Source organism: Corapipo altera, unplaced genomic scaffold (assembly GCF_003945725.1).
Source record: "Corapipo altera isolate COAL_440 unplaced genomic scaffold, ASM394572v1 64, whole genome shotgun sequence".
In the NCBI taxonomy this organism is placed as follows: domain Eukaryota; kingdom Metazoa; phylum Chordata; class Aves; order Passeriformes; family Pipridae; genus Corapipo; species Corapipo altera.
The window spans coordinates 10,528,752-10,546,825 of record NW_020884893.1 but is presented as its reverse complement, the minus strand read 5'-3'; the positions used below and the strand labels follow the sequence as shown (position 1 = coordinate 10,546,825).

The 18,074-nt window shown below is 52.5% G+C and overlaps 1 protein-coding gene across 3 annotated transcripts in view; it reads left to right on the top strand.

Annotated features, from left to right (window-relative positions):
- CDH22 (cadherin 22) overlaps nucleotides 1–18,074 on the top strand; it is a 77,158-nt gene that overhangs the window by 36,257 nt on the left and 22,827 nt on the right. For all 3 annotated transcript variants that reach the window (XM_027646110.1, XM_027646111.1, XM_027646112.1), the window contains 4 exons: nucleotides 2,008–2,127; nucleotides 11,564–11,731; nucleotides 12,694–12,881; nucleotides 13,729–13,982. In XM_027646110.1, the coding sequence (XP_027501911.1) occupies nucleotides 2,008–2,127; nucleotides 11,564–11,731; nucleotides 12,694–12,881; nucleotides 13,729–13,982 (730 nt within the window). The remainder of the gene's footprint in view (nucleotides 1–2,007; nucleotides 2,128–11,563; nucleotides 11,732–12,693; nucleotides 12,882–13,728; nucleotides 13,983–18,074) is intronic.

The window sequence follows — 18,074 nt, the reverse complement described above, 5'->3', positions numbered from 1 at the left end:
GCATCTGTGGGGTGATTGCTCAGAGGTGGCTGGAATAGGAGGCTGTGGTATAGTCCTTGGAGCACCTGCTCTGTCTGCATGTGCGCAGTCCTGACTCAGGGTGTGTGCTGTGTACAGGGCGAGTGCAGGCAAATAACCAGTGGGCTTGTGTGGGTGAGGTTTGCATCTCCTGTTCCTAGGCAAGAACAACTGGTTCTTGGAGCGTGGGATGTTTGTGCAAGGTCAGCAGGCTCTGCTGTGGTGGTGATGGTGCAGGAGTGGGTGCTGCTGTGGACACCAGGCGTGGGCTCCCATCTGATTGCTGCCAGGCTGAGCAGAGGGGGAGCCCTGTCTGTTGTCAGGGGCAGATGCTGCTTTTTGTGATTCTCAGACTTTGGCGCCTCCAGCATCCCTAGGAGGCTTATCTGCTGTAGCTGGGAGTGGGATGCTTGGAGAACCTCATACCATTTCCCTTCTCCGGTCCCTTTCTGATCAGAAGCTTCCCAAGGGAACCTGCCAGGGTGTTCTGCAGGTGAGGGGGTGATCTGCCTTGGCTGATACCTGCTGAAAGAGTTGTGTGACGGCAGGGAGAGGAGGAGGAAATGCAGCAGTAGTATTTCTTAAACAGTTGTTTGCAAGGCAGAGAGCCAGTGTTGCCGTGGTGTAATCTGGATGTGCCTGGCAGGGATGCACCATAACTTTACTGGAGACAGCAAAGCATAAATAAGTTGACTCAAACTAGCTTGTTGCTGAAGACCGATGAGGGGGATTCTCCTGTTATCAGCAGAGCTGCAGCTCTGAGGAGGCTGCCAGGGAGAATGAAAAGCAACCATGGTAACTGCTCATTTTCTTCAGTGAACACCCTTTCCAGGAGATTGGAGTGAACTGGGCTGGGGGGAGCATGTGCATCCCAGCGGCTCACAGCAGCACTGCTGTCTGCACTGTCTCATCTCCTGCCCAAGCCCAGGCAGGGCTGGTGCAGGAGCTCCCTGGCTTGCCTGCAGGCTCTGGGCTTGTGGTCTCCTGACAAGGGAAGAGGAAGGCATCAGTTCTGTCTCCATCTGGATGGCTTCAACTCCTTTTCCACCTGATGCAGATGTGGCAACAAAGAATGCTTCTGACTTTGACTGGTGGCAGTGCTTGACCTCTGGAGTAGGGATACACTGAATCTGGTGCTAGAGGTGGAACTGGGTAGCCTGTTCTCACAGCACTTTGGTCATACCACCTCCTTCCTCAGGGTGTCTGTAGGTAGGATTAGGCTTTTCTTCCTTCCTCCCTTCTGTTGTCTCTGTTGATCTCAGCCCCTTTGCTCCTGCCCCCATCCTTGTGCCCTGGGTCCTGCTTTTGTCAAATTGAACATGATGTCAAATTAAAGGCATCACAGGGGCAGTTGGAGTGAAGTACCCAGTTTAATGAGGCAGCCCTGAAAATCAATAACTTAATTGCAGACATTTGATGGACTTTTATCCAATTTGTAGTCCTCCTGCCCTGCTACGTGTAGAGCATGAGGAGGTGGTGCTGTGTCTGGCTCTGAGCAAGCAAAAGCCTTTCCTCTCCCGTGGCTGTTGTCCCTGTGCAGGTCTGCCTGCTGCAGAGGGATGCTGCAGTATGGGTCAGGCCTTAGCTGGGAGGATCCTCTGTAGGCTAGAGGTGACCATGTTGCTCTGTGTTGACAGGAAGGGCAAGTGTGGGTATAACATCTCATCCCCAGCTCCTTCCCAAATAGTCCAATAGAAGTCTAGCAGGGGAAAAACTCCCAGCTATTCAGACCAGTGATCTCCTGGAGAGCAGGTCCTGCCCTAAGATGGCCCAGGGTCCTGCCACTCTGCAACATAAGAGGGGCATTCACAGCAGTGTCTGGAGTCCTGGATCCCAGGCTTTTGTGGGGCACTGATGCTGCATTTGCACCCAACTGTTCTTGTTTCCCGCGACATTTGCAAGCAATCAAGTGTTGGCCCCTGCTCTGAGGTTTGTGCTGCTCTTCTCAACTCCTCCCTGACTTTGTTTTCCTCTCTGTCCCTGCTGCAGGCACCTCTGTGATGCAGGTGATGGCCTCTGATGCTGACGACCCCACGTACGGGAGCAGTGCCCGGGTGGTCTACAGCGTGCTGGAGGGCGAGCAGCACTTCACTGTGGACAGCAAAACAGGTGAGCAGCACCCAGCTGGGCTGGGGCAGGAGACCCTGCCCTGGCCACACATCCTGAACTGGCTGTGAGCAAGCAAGTCTGTGCTCACTGCTGGTTGCCAACGCTGGGTGCCCATGGCAGGAGTGTTGCTGGTTGGGTTCCATGGTGTTGGAGGGGAAGCCCAGGAGCCCTGCAAAGTGCTGCCCAGCTCTATGCCCTGCCTGCAGCAGGCAGGACCCAGAGCTGCCAGCCCAGAGTGCCTGGTCTGCCCCTGCACTGGCAGAGCTCCTCTGAGCTCTGTACCTGAAGGAGGAGTGCACCCACAGGCACATAAAATCTCACTGTAGAAGGTTTAAATATTACCAAAGGGACCTTACCAAAGGCTGCATCGTTACCACCAGGGCTTTGATTAAAGGTAACACTTTAAATTAAGGATTGGTTTATAAATGTTCCATTAATATTTAATGAAAGAACAGTAGAAGCTGCTCCATTCCTTAACAACTTATAATAGGGGCTGTTGTAAAATGCCTCTGTAATAAATCCCTGGCAGATGATGCTCTGACATACTGGTTAGAGTAGACCATAACCAGGAGATGTTGGGGTATATATTCTCCTTGCCTCCCAAGAGTGTGACTCTCATTACCCTTAATGGGAGCCTCACAAGCTTGCTAAGGGGTGAGACACTCAAATGCTAATAAGAGATATTTAAGGCACAAAGCATGCAATAAAGTGCCCACAGTTTAATGAAAAATTGTCAAAGGACAAGCAGGCTGGGGAGCTGCAGCTTGTGTTGGAAAACTGGACAGCAAAGTCCCTTCCACCCTATTGCTGAACCATAATGAGAGAGAGGCTGAGATCAACCCCTGGGCTAAAGTGCCAAGGCTCTGTCAGGCTGATCTGTGTCTGTGCTGATAGATATTTTCTAAGACTATTTTTATGTAAGTCAGAGTGAAATTTATTTGGAGACTCTGGTTTAAGGAGAGTGTAAGGAAGGTCTGTGTGCCTGAGCCGTTGCATTCATTAAACTGTGCACTTCCTGACAATGGTTTGGTGCCTGTGGGGAGGCTGGACACTGCCCTGGCTGTACCACCTGCCCTGGCTGTGCCACCAGCCTGGCTGCTGTTGGAGGAAGGCTCAGATTTGGGAGTTTGGGAGCTCCTCCAGCAGTACTGGGGTATGTGGTGGGAATTGCCTTTGTCTGGACAGAGGCTGGTGCAGTGCAGAGAGGGCATAAGCAGCATGTTGGGGCTGTACTTGCTCCTGGTTCTGGAGCTGCTGCAGCTGGGCTCTCTTGTCTCCCAGATTTGCTTTGTTTTATACTGTGTGTTTATGAACAATAGGCTAAACACTGAAAATTCAGGTGCACGTGAGATCCTGTTAATCTGAGACAGCTTTGTGTGAGTGAAAGTCTGGCTGCTGGAATGGAGAGGGACCACTGGGAGCAAACTGCACAAGCCAGAACGTGTAGAGGCTCAGCTTCCTGCCACATTAATGCTCTGTATTAAGGCATAAACTAAAATGTGCCCTGTGGGACTGTGGTGAGAATTAATGTCACTCTGGGAATCCAAGCTTCTTGATTCCTTGACTTTTTGTGTCTTAATTCTCAAGCTGGCTGTTTCGTACACTGGGGGGTTGATTTACTGTTCTATTTGCTTGTAATTCATAGCAGTGAAACTGCTGACAGTCTGCAGAAGAGTCCTCAGCCCCTCTTGAGCCTGTCTGTTCCCAGAATATCTGGCCGCTAACGTGGGCGTTGGGGCTGACTCTGATGATGTCTGAGCTGCAAATGGCCTGTGGCAGCTGCCCTGCCAGGGCTGTGGGAACACGAGGTGCAGCTCTGCCTGTTGGCCTCTCAGGTTGTGGCTGCAGCCTGTCCTGTGGCCTCGTGCCCCTCTGTCACTGCCGGCCCAGGTGGACATTTCTTCATGTCCACCCGAGCACATCCTGTCCTGCTCCCACTCTGTGTTAGAATAGGGGTTTTTTATGCTGCACGTGGGAATCCAGCTCTGATTGCCTGGGGTGGCCCCACTCCTGCCCTGAGCATAAGATTTAATTAACCATAGCAGCAGCATAACTCTCAGAGCCACCATTGTTATTAATGGCCATAAAAAGAACCATAAAACCCTGGCATGTTACATTTCTTATAATATATGGTAATGAAGAACAATTTGTTTTCTGTATTTGGTTTTGACCTCCTTCTCTGCCTTTCCTTGCATCTGCTCCCTTGCACACCACCTCAGCCCCTGACTCCTTCCAGCTTGGCTTTTTTCTTCCCTCCTTGTCTTTGCAAGCAGCTCTTTTCATACCCTCCTTCATAGCACAGGTGTGGCACGAACAAGAGTGGTTTGCACACTTGAGCACAGGATGTGGACCATGTGTAGCTTAGTTTGTCTCCTGTTCTTGGATGTTACCAGCTGTAGTGTTCAGCTGGGATTTCATATTCAATGGACATTTCACAGGCAGACCCAAACCGTCTGGATAACATGCTGTGCCAAGTCCTGCCATTCAGTAAGCCCTGAATGCCCAGAGTGCCTCAGGTGTCTTTTTGGAGATAGATGAGTGACTAAATGGCTCCGCTGGAATAGCGGGTGCAGCACCATGGCATTTGTGCTGTAGGAAAATTCCAGTGGTGAATGATGGTGAAGAGAAAGCACAGTTGATGCACATGAGCTTTTCTTTCTTTTGTATACACCAGCCACTCTCATGCCTTGAGAATTAAGTTTCAGAGACTGAAACTTGTGCTGTGTACCCCAAACCAGGTTCAAGAACTTCCCCTGTGCGTGTTGAAGTTCTAGCTGGCTTTTTTGGTATGTTAGTGAGGAGCTTTGTGCACACAGACTGTGAAGGCAAGACTTTCTGTGTCAGCTGTAAGAATATTCCAGTGGCTTCTTGCAAGAGCCTGCAGGCGTTAGTCCTTTGTAAGCTTTGTGCTGCCTTCCTCATTCGTTGTCAGTCTGCAGATGGGGTGCAGCTGATCTTTGCTCCTTGCAGCAGACGAGCTGCAGTGCCCAGGCTGTGTCTGCCCTGCTCTGCTGGAGGAGTCTGTGCCCTCACAGAACAAGCACACACCTCTTCCCCACTGCTTCCATTGGGAAACAGCCACTTCTGCCACTCTGGTGGGTGTTGGCTCTCAGTCAGAGCACTAATCTGATGGCAGAGCCCCCTCAACACTGCTGGGCCACAAACCCAGCTCTGCCCAGAGGGACATGGGGCAGGAGGTTTAGTGCCAGCTCCTGTGCCAGCTCCAGGAATCTCATCCTCACCAAGATCTTTCAAGCTGATGCTTTTAAGATGCAGAGATGGACATGTGAGTGTGTGGCTCCCAGTGCATTTACATGAGAGGAGAAATCTGTGCATTTAAATCTGTAGGCAGTGTTTTCATGTTGCTTTATATCACCCTGCACTCTCTGCACCTCTGCAGATTATTCACCTTTATAGGGGCAAATCTCTCCTTTGGCAGGCAGCTGTGCCTGCCTGCTCATGTCTGTTCCCACATCCTTTGCAGTGCCCTTTCTCATCCCTGGGCAGTGTGCCTGTGATCCCTGCCTGTGATCCCTGCCCACAGGCTTGGGAGGGAACCTGAAAATACTCAACACCCAGGGAGGGACACAACCTGGTGTCCCTGTTTCCAGTAGTCTTGTTCATCCCTTTGCAGGGATATTTGCTGTTACAGAACAGTCACAGCACATAACACCACAGGCCTCCTGATATTCAGTGCCTTCCTTAAAATCAAGGGATTGTCAGTTCAGGAGAGTGCATGGGAACCTGGCTTTTTACTGGAAGGAAGAGGTTATTCTTAAAACTTGTCATTCTGCTGAATGCGGGGAAAAAGCAGAAGGACTCAGACGGTAGTTGAAATGCAATCTGGCATTTGTGATGACTTAAGACAGCTCCTAAGTTCTAGAGCCTGTGTCCTGATTGAAAACTGAGCTGGTAAGGGCTTAAGATTTTTGTGCTGGGGAGAGCAAACTCGAGATACCAGCCTGCTGGGATGAAGCTGATGGTTATTTGTGTGCAGTCAGTAGTTGTTTCTTCCCTATCAGCCTTGCCCTTTGCAGGCTGACCACAGCCCTGCCCTGGGACAGTCAGGCTGAACTGGGAGAGCTGCTCTGACTGGGAGCATGCAGCAGCTGAGCTGGGCAGGTGAGCTTTTGGGTCTCTGTGATGTGGTGGTGGGAGGCAGAACGTGTTCCTCTGCTGTTCTTGCCAGTTTGTTAAAAATGGTCCCCTGTGACTGGAAACACAGGTATACCAGTATGTGTGTGTTTTCCTGTGAGCCCAGGGGGTTGTGCAGGTCTGTGCCCCATCCCCATCCTTTATCCACCAGAGCTGTGCATAGACATGAGGGACTCTCAGTGTGGGGCATGAGAGTCTGCAGAGAAATCACATTTATTTAAGGGGATTGCTCTTAGTAGCAAGACTGAACATTAACAGTCCTTTTCAGAGACTGGTGCAGGAATTCAGGTGGTTTGAGACCACATCGTATGTTTGGTCATCTTGAGGAAATTAGAGTGTATCTACTAATGTGCCAAGGGAATTAATGTTAAATGATGAGGGATTTAGCTGCTAAAAGAAGGGACAAAGGAAGGATGAGTGAGCTGGCCTGTCTGTTGGAGCTCACTGTGGCTGCCTCCCTCTGCACTGGCACAGGCAAGGCTGATTCCAGCCTGGAACAAGCCCTTGTTAAGTGCTCCTCTCTGAGAAGAGGCAGTAGCTCTGTCTCTGTAAGTGCTGCCCTAGAAGCTACAGGGCACACTGGTTTGAATACAACTTGGCCACCTGATATGAAGGGTACTGTGTTAGGGATCTCCAGCTGCAGCATCCCTCAGCCCCAGTGATTCTGCACCCTTCCAGGTAACTTTGGTCAGCTTGGCTATGCTCATGAAGCCATAAATGTTTCCATTTCTGGATCTCAGCCCTGCACCTTATTTGCTGAAGAGCCATGAAGCTCCTGAGCCTTGTGCCCAGCGCCTCACGCAGACCCCCCGTAGTTTCTGCCTCCCAAATTGTGCTGAGCTAAAGGACAGGAGTGGGGGCTGTGCATGGAGGGCAGATGAAGTGCTGGTTCTTGGGGCTAAGACCCCTTCTGCATGGGCTGACCTCCTCCAGGATGTGTGCTTCCAGCAGCACTTGTGTCTTGGCAGATATATTGATATTTCTGTGTCCCTGCAGGTAAGTGAGGGCACAGGTGAGGAATCTGCAGTCTGTTGGCAGGTGTCTTGCCACTCCTGGCCTGAGGCAGAGATGGCTTTGCTCTAACTGACCAAGCTGCTGGGAGGAATGAGTCTGTTTTATCCAGCTAAATAGGAGGGGGAGAAGGCAGACCCAGATTCTTCTCAGGCACGCACAGTAAAAAGACACAAATGGCAGGATGACAAGGCTTGTCACCACGAAGGTGGCATTTTCATCCCTGGAGATACTAAAAACCGGACTGTTCGTGGCCCTGGGTAATCTCATCTGCCTGCTTTGAGCTGTAGTTGGACCAGGAACCACCTGAGGATAGATCCATGTTTGTTACTCCATGACTTTCTGGCTTGTTGCTCCTCCTGCCCTCAGCTGGAAGGTCCTTTGTCCAAATGGTCTCCAAGGATGTGGACATCTGACCTAGAAGTACCTGAGAGCAGAGCAAAGCCCATAATGATGGGATTCCTGGAAGGCAGTTACCTGCTGAGTGCTTTGTCCTGCTTTGTTTTTATTACCCAAAGAGTGTCTGCTGTTGGAGCAGATTCGATGGTATTTATGTGATTCTGTAAGTGTCCCCTTGCCTGGTAATTATCCTGATTAATCTGGATCATGCTGGAATGCCACATGTGCCTTGTACCAGAGGGTATGCCACCACACATCTTCACTAGTCAGCTCTAACAGATGCTGACAAGAACTGGGGAGAAGAGTCGGAGCTGGAGGTTGTTCTTGCTCTGTTAGCAGAGCCTGGGAAGTACAAGGTTTGTCAGAGTTTCTGACTGGAAAGAAGGTGAATCTTGGGAGATGATAGCAATGACTTTTTCGTGCTCTGAGTGCAAAGGTGCCTGCCCCTGCCCTCTGTGCCCTGAGGACAGGTCTGTCACCATCCCTGGCAACTGCTTTGCAGAGCCCCTGGGGATCGGGTTTTGGGAGCAGAGGCTGTCCTGGCTCTGGAAGGTGGGATCATGCAGGTTTGGTGCTGGTGGGTGTTTAAGGCAGTACCCATAGTGCCACATTCAAGGAACTGATGTGGAGCATATGTGGAGACCCTGATTTGTCACAGCCACCAGCAGATAGTAAGTGGTACCTTGGCCTAGAAGGCAAAACCAGCCTGACTCTTGGGGTGGTGGCCTGGTGTGGCCCATGGAATTTAGGAACAGCCTCCCAGTGACAATCCTGCTGGGGCACAGAGCATTTCATCTGCAGCAGACCCCTGCTTTTCCAGGATGGATGGGGGAACCTTGGAGAGGGAGTTTCTGATCAGTCTGCACCGCTACCAAAGGCAGGGATTTTGTCTGCCTTGTGCTGCTGGAAGAACCAGAGCTGGCTGGGGCCATTTGCCCTGCTCTGCACGTGCCAAACAGCCTGGACTTGCTCCCCATTGGGACGAGTGACCTTGGAGGTGTTCTGGGAAGTGCTTGAGCACTTTCCTCCCATCTTGCATGGCGTATTATGAGCTATATCATTACGAGCAGCTCAGTTAAGTCATTACAGCCTTGGTGAATGCATGAGCTTTTTTCCCTCTCATCCCAATTCATCACTATTGTGCTGACATGAATCATTTTCATTATAAAATGCTTCAGACCCCGTTAATTAACAGAATTGCTTAAATTTCAATGAGATAGTGCTTGCCCAGAAATAAGGTTTTGTATTCACAGTGGAGTGGCAGGAGAGGCCTGTCAGCACAAGCAGCTGGGGCTGGTCCCTGAGCCCTCAGTGCTTGTGCAGGGCTGATGCTGCTGCCCAGATGGGAGGGTTCCATCCTTGCTGGGACAAGTGCCTGGAGAAGTGTTCTTCCCACCCTTTCCTGTGTCCCCTTCTGTGTGAGGTGGGGTGGGACTCCTTGTCAAGTGGCTTCCTCTGAGCAGAGCCAGGAGGAACGAGGGGGGCAGAGCAGACCCCAGGCCCCATCACAGGGTAAATGCCCACTCCCTGCTCCGTGGGGCTGAAGGCAGAGGAGTCCAGGTAATTACAGAACTTGAAGTGACAGAAGGACAAAGGAAGCTGAGTGAAATTGTGCCTCTCCATGAGAGCTGAGGAACGGCAAGGATCTTAAATGGTGGTTTTGTCTTTTATAATAAATGCTAACAATGATAATCATTGCAATAATTGCTAGTTTCAGAAAGGACAGGAGCAATAAATGTCTCCTGAACCGTGTTGCCTGCTCCTGCTGCACCTGTAATGTCATGTAAAGAGCAAGGGGGAGGAATTTCATCCTCCCAGCTCAGTGGCATTTCTGACTGCCTTTGGGCCACTGCAGCAGTGACTCTGTGATGTGAGCCCTTGTCAGGAGGTGCACAAGGTCACGCTGTACGCCTGAACAGGGAAACTGGCACCCGGCTGGCTGGGGAGGGCTGATACCTGGAAGCCTCAGGGTCTGTCCCTGAAGCCACATCTTGGCTCCTTGCAGCCCACTTGCACCCAGTTGTCCCCTCTGCTGTGCTCAGGTTGTGCTGAGGGCTTCCCAGGAGCCAGGTGACTTGGGGCTGCAGTGCTCTGCCACTGCTTGCTTTGCTGCACGTCAGCACATGGCTTGGAAGGTGCTCAGAGCAACTGGATGGTTCTCTGCTCTTTGCTCCTCAAGGGAGGAGCTCCTTGTTCCCTTTGGGTCCGACCACTCACTGGAGACCTGTTCCAGCTGCCCCTTCCACCATCCTCCTTAGCACCGGGCAGGATTACTGGTGGAACAAAGCAGGGATGGATCTTGCAGTTCACAGCAGGAGGAGGTAAAGCTGGTAGTTAAACGGAAAAGGCTGGAAGAGAGAGGAATCACAAAAACATAAACCAATATCTAAATCTGTGGGAACACGAAAAAACTGAGCTGGAGGGGATTTTAAGCTGATTCCTTGCTGTTCTGGGATGTTGCTGGTACAGTGGGACTGGAATGTTGTGCTAATGACCTTGTATCCCTGTAGGCACTCCTGTGTGCCCCTGGTGCCACCTCAGGGCAGAGTCGTTTGTTTCTTTCATTCGCAAAATGTTTCTTCTCTACTTTGTTTCCATGTAAATGAAACCCTCCTGGGTGACACAGGAAGTGGTAACTTTTGCCATTCACATGGTTTTTGGGCTTTTATTGCTCTTTGTTTCTTGTTTTATGTTCCTTTATGTTTTAGTCTTGGTCAGTTCCCCCAAGTCCAGATGAATACTGGGGACCTATAAACACTATTTTTTAAGAGACTTCATAAGAAGTACTGCCACACCATACATTTTTTTTTAAGCTCCAGTGCATTCTCTGACACAGAGCATGTGTATTGTCACCTTTGGTCTCCTTAGAGGGACACTTGAAAGCCAGGAGTTTTTGCAGATAGACTTTTGGAAGTGCACTGTCCCCATCATTCTGCAAACACACAGAGCCCCCCCAGGCGTGCTCGGGCCATGGCCCCTGTGAGATAGAGGACACCCATTATTTGCTAGGGGTGCTGCAGGAAGCCTGGCTCCTGCTCAGCACATCAGGATACGTGGGCTGCTGCAGAGCTGTGCCAGAGGGGTTTCGTGACTCAGCCTGGGCTTTTACAGAGCCCTTGTGTGCAGACCTTGAGGCTGGCCCCAGCACAGCCCCCGCACTTGGGTGAGGGCGAGGATGAGTCCTCTTGCTCCTGTGACTCCAGCTCCCACCAATCCTCTGGCCCCCACAGATCTTCCATCCAGCTCCCGGCCTCCCTGGAGAGAAGCACAAGCCTCCTCTGTGCCAGGGTTTAACGCTGTGGGAGCTGCCAGCAGCCCACGGGAGGAGCAGCAGTTGGAACTCTTTTATGCTTCATGCGGAGACTTGCTGGGAGCAGGTTGGGCCTGTGGCTATTCCAGGGCTTCAGGGGGATTTGGGGGATGTTTCTGCCTGGCTGACAACCCCCAGGCTTGTTCTCCTCTCCAAAGCCCTTTTTTTCCCTTAGTTGGCTTCTGCTTATGTGACCTCTGTGAAGGGGCCCAGCAGACACTGTGACCAGCAGCACCAGGGCTGTGTTGGGGAGAGTGTCCCCAGCAGTCAAGGAGGGTGACTGTCCCTTCTGCTTGACACTGGTGAGACACAAGTGCTATGTCTGGCTCTGGACTGCCAAATATGATTCTATGGGCATACCAGAGTGAGTCCAGGGAAGGGCCATGAACGCTGGTGAAGTACTGGAGCATCTGCCCTATGTGAAGGGGCTGGGAGATCCAGCTGATCCTGCTCAGGGCTGCAGCTTGCCCAAGGTAATCTCCGGCGGCCCCTTCCAGCCTCTGTGACTCGTCAGATCTCTGTGACCTGCCTGTGCTCACGCTGTGTCCTGCTGGTTCCCAGGTGTGATCCGGACGGCCGTGGCTGACCTGGACCGTGAGACACAGGACCGCTACGAGGTGGTGATCCGAGCAACAGACATGGCAGGACAGCTGGGCGGCCTGTCGGGATCCACCACAGTCACCATCGTGGTCACTGACGTCAACGACAACCCCCCACGCTTCCCCCAGAGTACGTCCCAGCAGTGGTGGGGGTGAACCCGTGTTCTGGTTCCTGGTGGATGGTGGGATGGAAGCTGCAGGCTGAGCCACACCAGGCTGGCATGGCAGCAGCACTGAGGCAAGCACAGCTCCTGGCCTGGGTCTGAACGTGTCCCTGCCTGGCAGCACGATGGAGGGGCAGCTGCATTGACTGAACTTGTCCAGGGCCCCAGGCAAGACTCTGGTGATGGTCTGGGAGCAAGCAGGGCTTTGTGGTGGGAGAGCACCAGCAGAGCTGGCCTTTTCCTGAGGCCTCTCTGAGCAACAGGGAGAAGGCAGCCAGGTCTGCTGTGCTGCTCTCTCCTGGGAGCTGGAGCTGCTGGCTTGGCCCCTCCTGGCTCCTGCGTCAGAGCTTGGCACACTCTGCCCCAGTGCAAGGCACAGTGACACTGCTCATGGACGGCAGCCTGGTGACACACAGCTCTGTTTTCTGAATTGCTGCTGGTGGCCTATGGCTTGAACTTGTGTGTGATTTGGGACCCTCCTGGGGGTGGTCCTGCTGTGAGGAGTGGGCTGTGCAGTGCACACCAACTGTGCAGCCTGGCAGCTCCTGCCTGCCAGGCCAGGGAAGGGGCTGCAGCTGGAAGAGGCTCACCTCTTTGGCTGTGTCTCCTAGAAATCAGAAGTGGTAAAGGAATCCTTGCAAGGAATCAGAGAGCACTGATTGCAAGGCAGTCTCTGTGTGAAGAAATCAGCCTTTACTTCACCCAGCACCTGGCACATCAGTACTCCCCAATTATCTTCCCTCAGCCCTTGTTTTTGGCTGGGGTATGTGTTTTTTCTCCTGCTGGGGCATTCAGGGACTATAGACATGGTGGAGTTTGTGCAGCCCTCAGAGCCTAAGGGTGCCTCAGGGAGGTTTGCAAAGGGTCCTATCAGACTGGGGGGGTTCACAGGCAGAAGCAGTGACCCTGGTACCTTTTTCTCCTCCAGAGATGTACCAGTTCAGCATTGTTGAAACGGCCCCCGTGGGCACTGCCATCGGCAGGGTGAAGGCTGAGGACTCCGATGTCGGGGAGAACACGGACATGACATATCAAGTGAAGGATGAGGAAGGGGTGGAGATGTTCAAAGTCACCACAGACAGCAATACCCAAGAGGCTGTCATCACGGTACAGAAGGTGAGAGATGAGGAGGGCTGGTTGGGTAGGGATGGCACAGGTCCCTGGGAGGGCCCTTTCCGTTGGGGACTGCTGCAGTTGCGTTTGAGCTGAAACAAATGCTCCTCTGAGTGCTGCTCTGGCAGTAGCAGTTGCATTTTTGTGCCTGCTGATGCAGGGAGAGACTGTCTCTGCTCTGCCTGGATGGCAAAATGCAGGGCAGTGTCTGGCAGGAGACACTAAAAAGAAACAGCACACAGTGCCTGCTGGAGTCCCCCAGGGTGGCTCGGGGGTGGCAGTGAAGCAGAGAGCTGTGTGGAGGGGGCACCATGGGTAGAGCTACAGAGACGAGTGCTTACAGCTGTTATTGATAGCATCTGTTAGGGGAGAAAAATGCCCACCTAATTCCCATACCTGACCAACAGCACTTTGACTGTATCTGCTTTTGGTGGCAAAAACAATCAAGCAAATAGTTGGTGCAGGCAGAAAAGAATGATTGTTCTCCAAGGCCAGAGTATGCAGCTCACTTACCCTGTAAAAATGAGAGAGGAGTGATTAATGATCAGAACTCTCTCATGTGCAGTGCACGCTCTGCTGTCTTCCCAGTGAATCCCGGCTGCCCACAGCCTGGGCACCCTGTTGGGGGCCCTGGGGGAGTGGGCTGGGGGCTTCTCCTTCCTTCTGCCCCCTCAATGTGGGTGGTGCTGGCAGGAGGGCGAAGCAGAAGCCCCCAGGCTCCTGCAGAGACACCTGCTTGGGAGCGGGTGGCTTTAGGGGCTCTAGTGCTGCCCTGACGTCTCTGGTGAAGGAAGGGGCAGCAGAGGGGCTCCTCGGGCTGGCCGTGGCTTACCTTCTTCCCTTGTGTCAGCCTCTTGACTACGAGTCAAAAAAAGTGCACACTGTTGTGGTGGAGGCCCTCAACAAGTTCGTGGACCCGCGGTTCGTGGACCTGGGCACCTTTCGGGACCAGACCATCGTGAGGGTCTCAGTGTTGGATGTCGACGAGCCCCCCGAGTTCCGGCCCCCCTCCAACCTGATGGAGGTGCAGGAGGACGCAAGCGTTGGCTCTGTCGTGGGGGTGGTCACTGCCCTCGACCCGGACACAGCGAACCACCCTGTCCGGTAACGCATCATCCCAACCTCGCGTCATCCCCCTCCCTGCCCTGGGCGTGGGGTCACCTGCAAGGGACACGCGTGGCCTGGGGGGGGGGGCCTGTGGCCGTGGCTGGGATGGAGGAGGTGGGACAGTGCAGGTAAAGGTGGTAAGTGCTGCATGTGTGGCCGAGTGTGTGAGTGTCCCGTGGGACAGGCAGGTGGCAGGTGAGTGGCAGCCTGTGCACAAGCCAGCGCAGCCGTCTCGCAGGTGACAGGTACATCACTGACGGGTGATGGGTTTGTGAGTGCAAGGGAGCATCAGGGAAGGTGGCTTGGGTGATGCTTGCATGTCCTTGCTGCTGACAGCAGGGTGTCTGCAGCGGTGCCTGACACAGGCCAGACTATAGGAGTGGCAGGAGGACAGTGGTGAAGGATGATAAATGAGGTGAGGCTTGCGAGGTGCAGAGCCACAGCCTGGCTGTGTGTGCGTGCATGTGTGCATAGGATCAAAGATCAGAGGAGTTTATATTTGGGCAGGGGACATAATCCAGGCAGCAGCTTATCTGCACAGGACATTTCCCATTTCCATTTAATTTGCGGCTAAAGAGATTGTTACCTTGTTAAATTGTTATTACCTAGGGCACAAAGCAGCCTTCTGGCTCTGCCAACTGGCCTGAGTCACGAGCAGTTGGGCTGGAAATCTGGTGTTCAGAAAACATCCTCAACGTGTGGAAAATTTCCTTGAAATGTGTGTTCTGGTGCCAGGTGCCAGTGGGGCTGCAGGCGCCCGTGGAGCCTCTCACTTCCAGGGAGCAGCAGTGGCTTTGCACTGAGAGCTCTGCAGGGATAGACTGGGAGGGACGGGGATGTGAGGTGGAGGGGGACAGGCCAGGGAGGGCTCAGTTACAGCAGTAGTTGCTTGGTGATGCTCCTGGGTGCCTGCTCAGGGCAGCTGTGGGTAATGCACCGTTTCACAGTGGGGTGAGGGAGGATCTCCCGATCTTCATGGAAACGAAGACTGAGAGGGTTAGAAAGCTCAGAAAAGAATTTGCACGTGGAAAGCTGCCATCCACATATGCCTGGCAGCTAGCAGAGAGTACTGTGTAACAAAGCTGGATGCTGAAAGTTGACTTTGGGGTGAATGAGGGTGAAATCAGCCATGGCGTGCCAGGAACTGTGTATGTGAGCGCTGCACCACTTGCACCACTGGGTGCTGACTGTTGGATGTGTTCTCGACATACCTCTGCTCACCTTGTGTGACTCTCCAGTCAGGCCACGTGTCTGACTTCTTTCTGGCCTCTGAGCATGTGGCTGTCAGCTCACACCCTTCAGGAACATGGTCTGTCCCCACGTCTCTGTGTGTGCACGTGTGTGCATGTGCTTTTTCACTTGACTGTATCTAGCACTGCTACAGAACACAGATTTCATTTTCTGACCTGTAATTGTAGGAAAGGGGCCTTGGGGATAGAACTACTCTTATTCTTGTTTTTTCTTGTTCTCCATTCTGTTTCCCTGTGGAGCTTACCGCATTGTTTGCAGACAGACCAAAAGAAAACAGGGGAGGGAGGCTCTCTACTGCTGTGCAGAAGGGTATGGGAACTTGAATCAGAGAGAAGCAGATTCAAGTACTGCGCAGGAGCAAGATGGTTAGAGCCCAAACTTTGCTATGGGAGTCTCTCCTACTGTGAGCTCAGTGCCAGACAAGACAATACCTCGTGCTCAGGCACAAAAACCCAGCCAACAGGACTCCCAGGCATCTGCTACAGCTTGGGAATTGCCATGTGTTTTCCCTTGTCAAGCTTGATGCATTCAAATACATGTCCTCCCTCCAGCTATCCCCAGGCAGGTAGCTCATCCTGTGTCCCCCATGCTCCCCTGGGACACTTGGTCTCTATCTGTCCATCCCTTCACTCCCTGCTGTCAGGAGCAGTGGCAGTGCAGCTGGGTGAGCCTTCCCAGCCATCTTAACACAGACCAAGTGGAGAAGCAGGTTGATATTGGTCGTGCTGATGCAGCACCAATGCAGGAGGAAGGTGCAGTTGAATGTCTCCTGCTTTCCTGTCCTCTGGCTATCCAGGCAGTTTAATAAAATACTTTGCTGCGTAGGCAGCTGCTCACAGCTTCAAAGTGGTGCACAAACATTAATGCCAGCACCCTGCAGCACCAGGATGTGACACTAACCCGTCAACAGGAGATGGCAGGAAGTCACCTCGCATTTCAAGTGCACTGCTCCGGAGTACAGTCGCAAAAAGCCAGCACTTGTACTTCACCCCTGATACATTAGAGAGCAACTGGTCCTGACAGCATGACCAGCATTTGATCCTCGGCTCCTTGAAGTTGGAATGAACCCTTTGAAGTTGCTGCAGTTCAGTGGATCCCTTTAACTTCCTGCTCCTCGTCTGCCAGAGGTGGGAGCAGAGGCATGTCTGTGCTTCTGCAGTGGCTGCTCTCCTGGACTCTGGTCTGTGTGTTGGCTCTGCCTGTAAATAGCAGAGAGCCACAGCCTCCTGTCACATCGAGGTGCACTCTCCCCTTGAGGCAGGAAAGAACAAGGATTGCCAGAGACAGCAGAGCAGAAATCAGCTCTGTCAGGGTTTCCAGGTCCTGCTGACACCAGGCTGCCAGTAACGAGGTTTGGGAGGTATTTTTAGCCAAATGGGAAGGGAGGCGCCCTTGGCTCTTTGTTTCCAGCCTCAGGCCTGCAGGAACAAGGCTGTGTGATGCCTACTGTGCTGCCCAAAGCAGCTGCCAGAGGCACATTCCAACCTGGTGGCTCCCCTGCCCTCTCGATGATCCACAGGTCCCACAGAATGTGGTCACTTGGTTTGAGAACAAATCCCATCCCACAAACCAGGCTGGGTGGCAGTGACCTGTTACAAAGATGTGAGGGCTTGAAGGGGTGTCCAGCTCCCCTGTTCTTGGGGGACATCCCTGAGGCACTGCCTGCTGCCCCACTCCAGCTGCACATGGCTACAGAGCCCCTGGTACCTCCTTGCCTTGGGCAGGAGGAAAGCTGGGGCACCCAAAGAGCTCCCCATATCTCAGAGAAGGCCACCCTCCCAGTGACACCAAAGGGAGCCATGCTGAGCTCAGCATAGCCAAGGGGCACAACACTCACTGTGGTATTGGTGTGGGAAATGCCCTTCTAGAGGTCCAGTTCCTTTTATTTTATTCTATCTTTGTGGGTTTTTGCCTATCAAAAGCTGGAATTGTTCCTTTTCAGAACAAATTTAGTTTCCAGTTGGCTTTTTGGCTTTAGCTGTGTATTTTCTGGGCGTAGTGCAGTTTTTCTCAGCTGAGCCATTGTATGAAGTAATACAGTGATAGACTGTCTGTGTATGTGAGGCTGTTTGTATGGGAGCCTTTTGTTTCTCTCTCTGCAGCGGGAGCCTGTGCTCTGATTGTGTATGTTCCAGGCTTTATCAGCACCGGGAAGATGTTGCTTGGGATTTAAGGTTCTCAGAGATATTCTTGTTTGGCGTTCGCCAAATCCAGAGACACGTGTTGGACATGGGCATTTTATAGACTGCAAGAGCACAGCAAGAACTACAACCTGCTTCAACACAAAAGGCAGAGGAGGAAAAAACAAACACAACAAAAAGCTTTTCACACAGTGTTTGAAAAGCTCCCTATTAACAAAACACATGGCTTAAAATGTGCTCCTTGGTGCGTTCGGGGGAGAAGTGAAACAAACTGCTTGAGAAATGCATTCATGAGAAAGATGAGCACCAAGAAAGCTGTCGAAATTAAACAGTCACTTGTAACATCCAAACCAACAGGCAGTGCCAGCAGGAAGAGAGGGAAATGGAGTACAAGGTCTGCATCCCAATCAGAGCTGGGGACTGCAGTTCCAGATATGGAGCACCAGCTGCAGGAAGGATGGGCACAGGTCCTGTCTCTGAGTACCTGAAGGGTAAGGGATTAAATGCTGCCTCTTCCCAGGTGGAAAGCATCATTTAACTTCAGTGGGACCGGTGAATATGAAACTGGAGGAGCAGAGGTGGAGAGGCTGGTTGGTGAGGGTCGTATTGCACAAAATTATGGGAATGAGTGCAGTGGGATGAGCCATAAGCTGTTAGAAGGTGAAGTCTGTTGTGTGATCTGCAGCTCTGAGAGGGT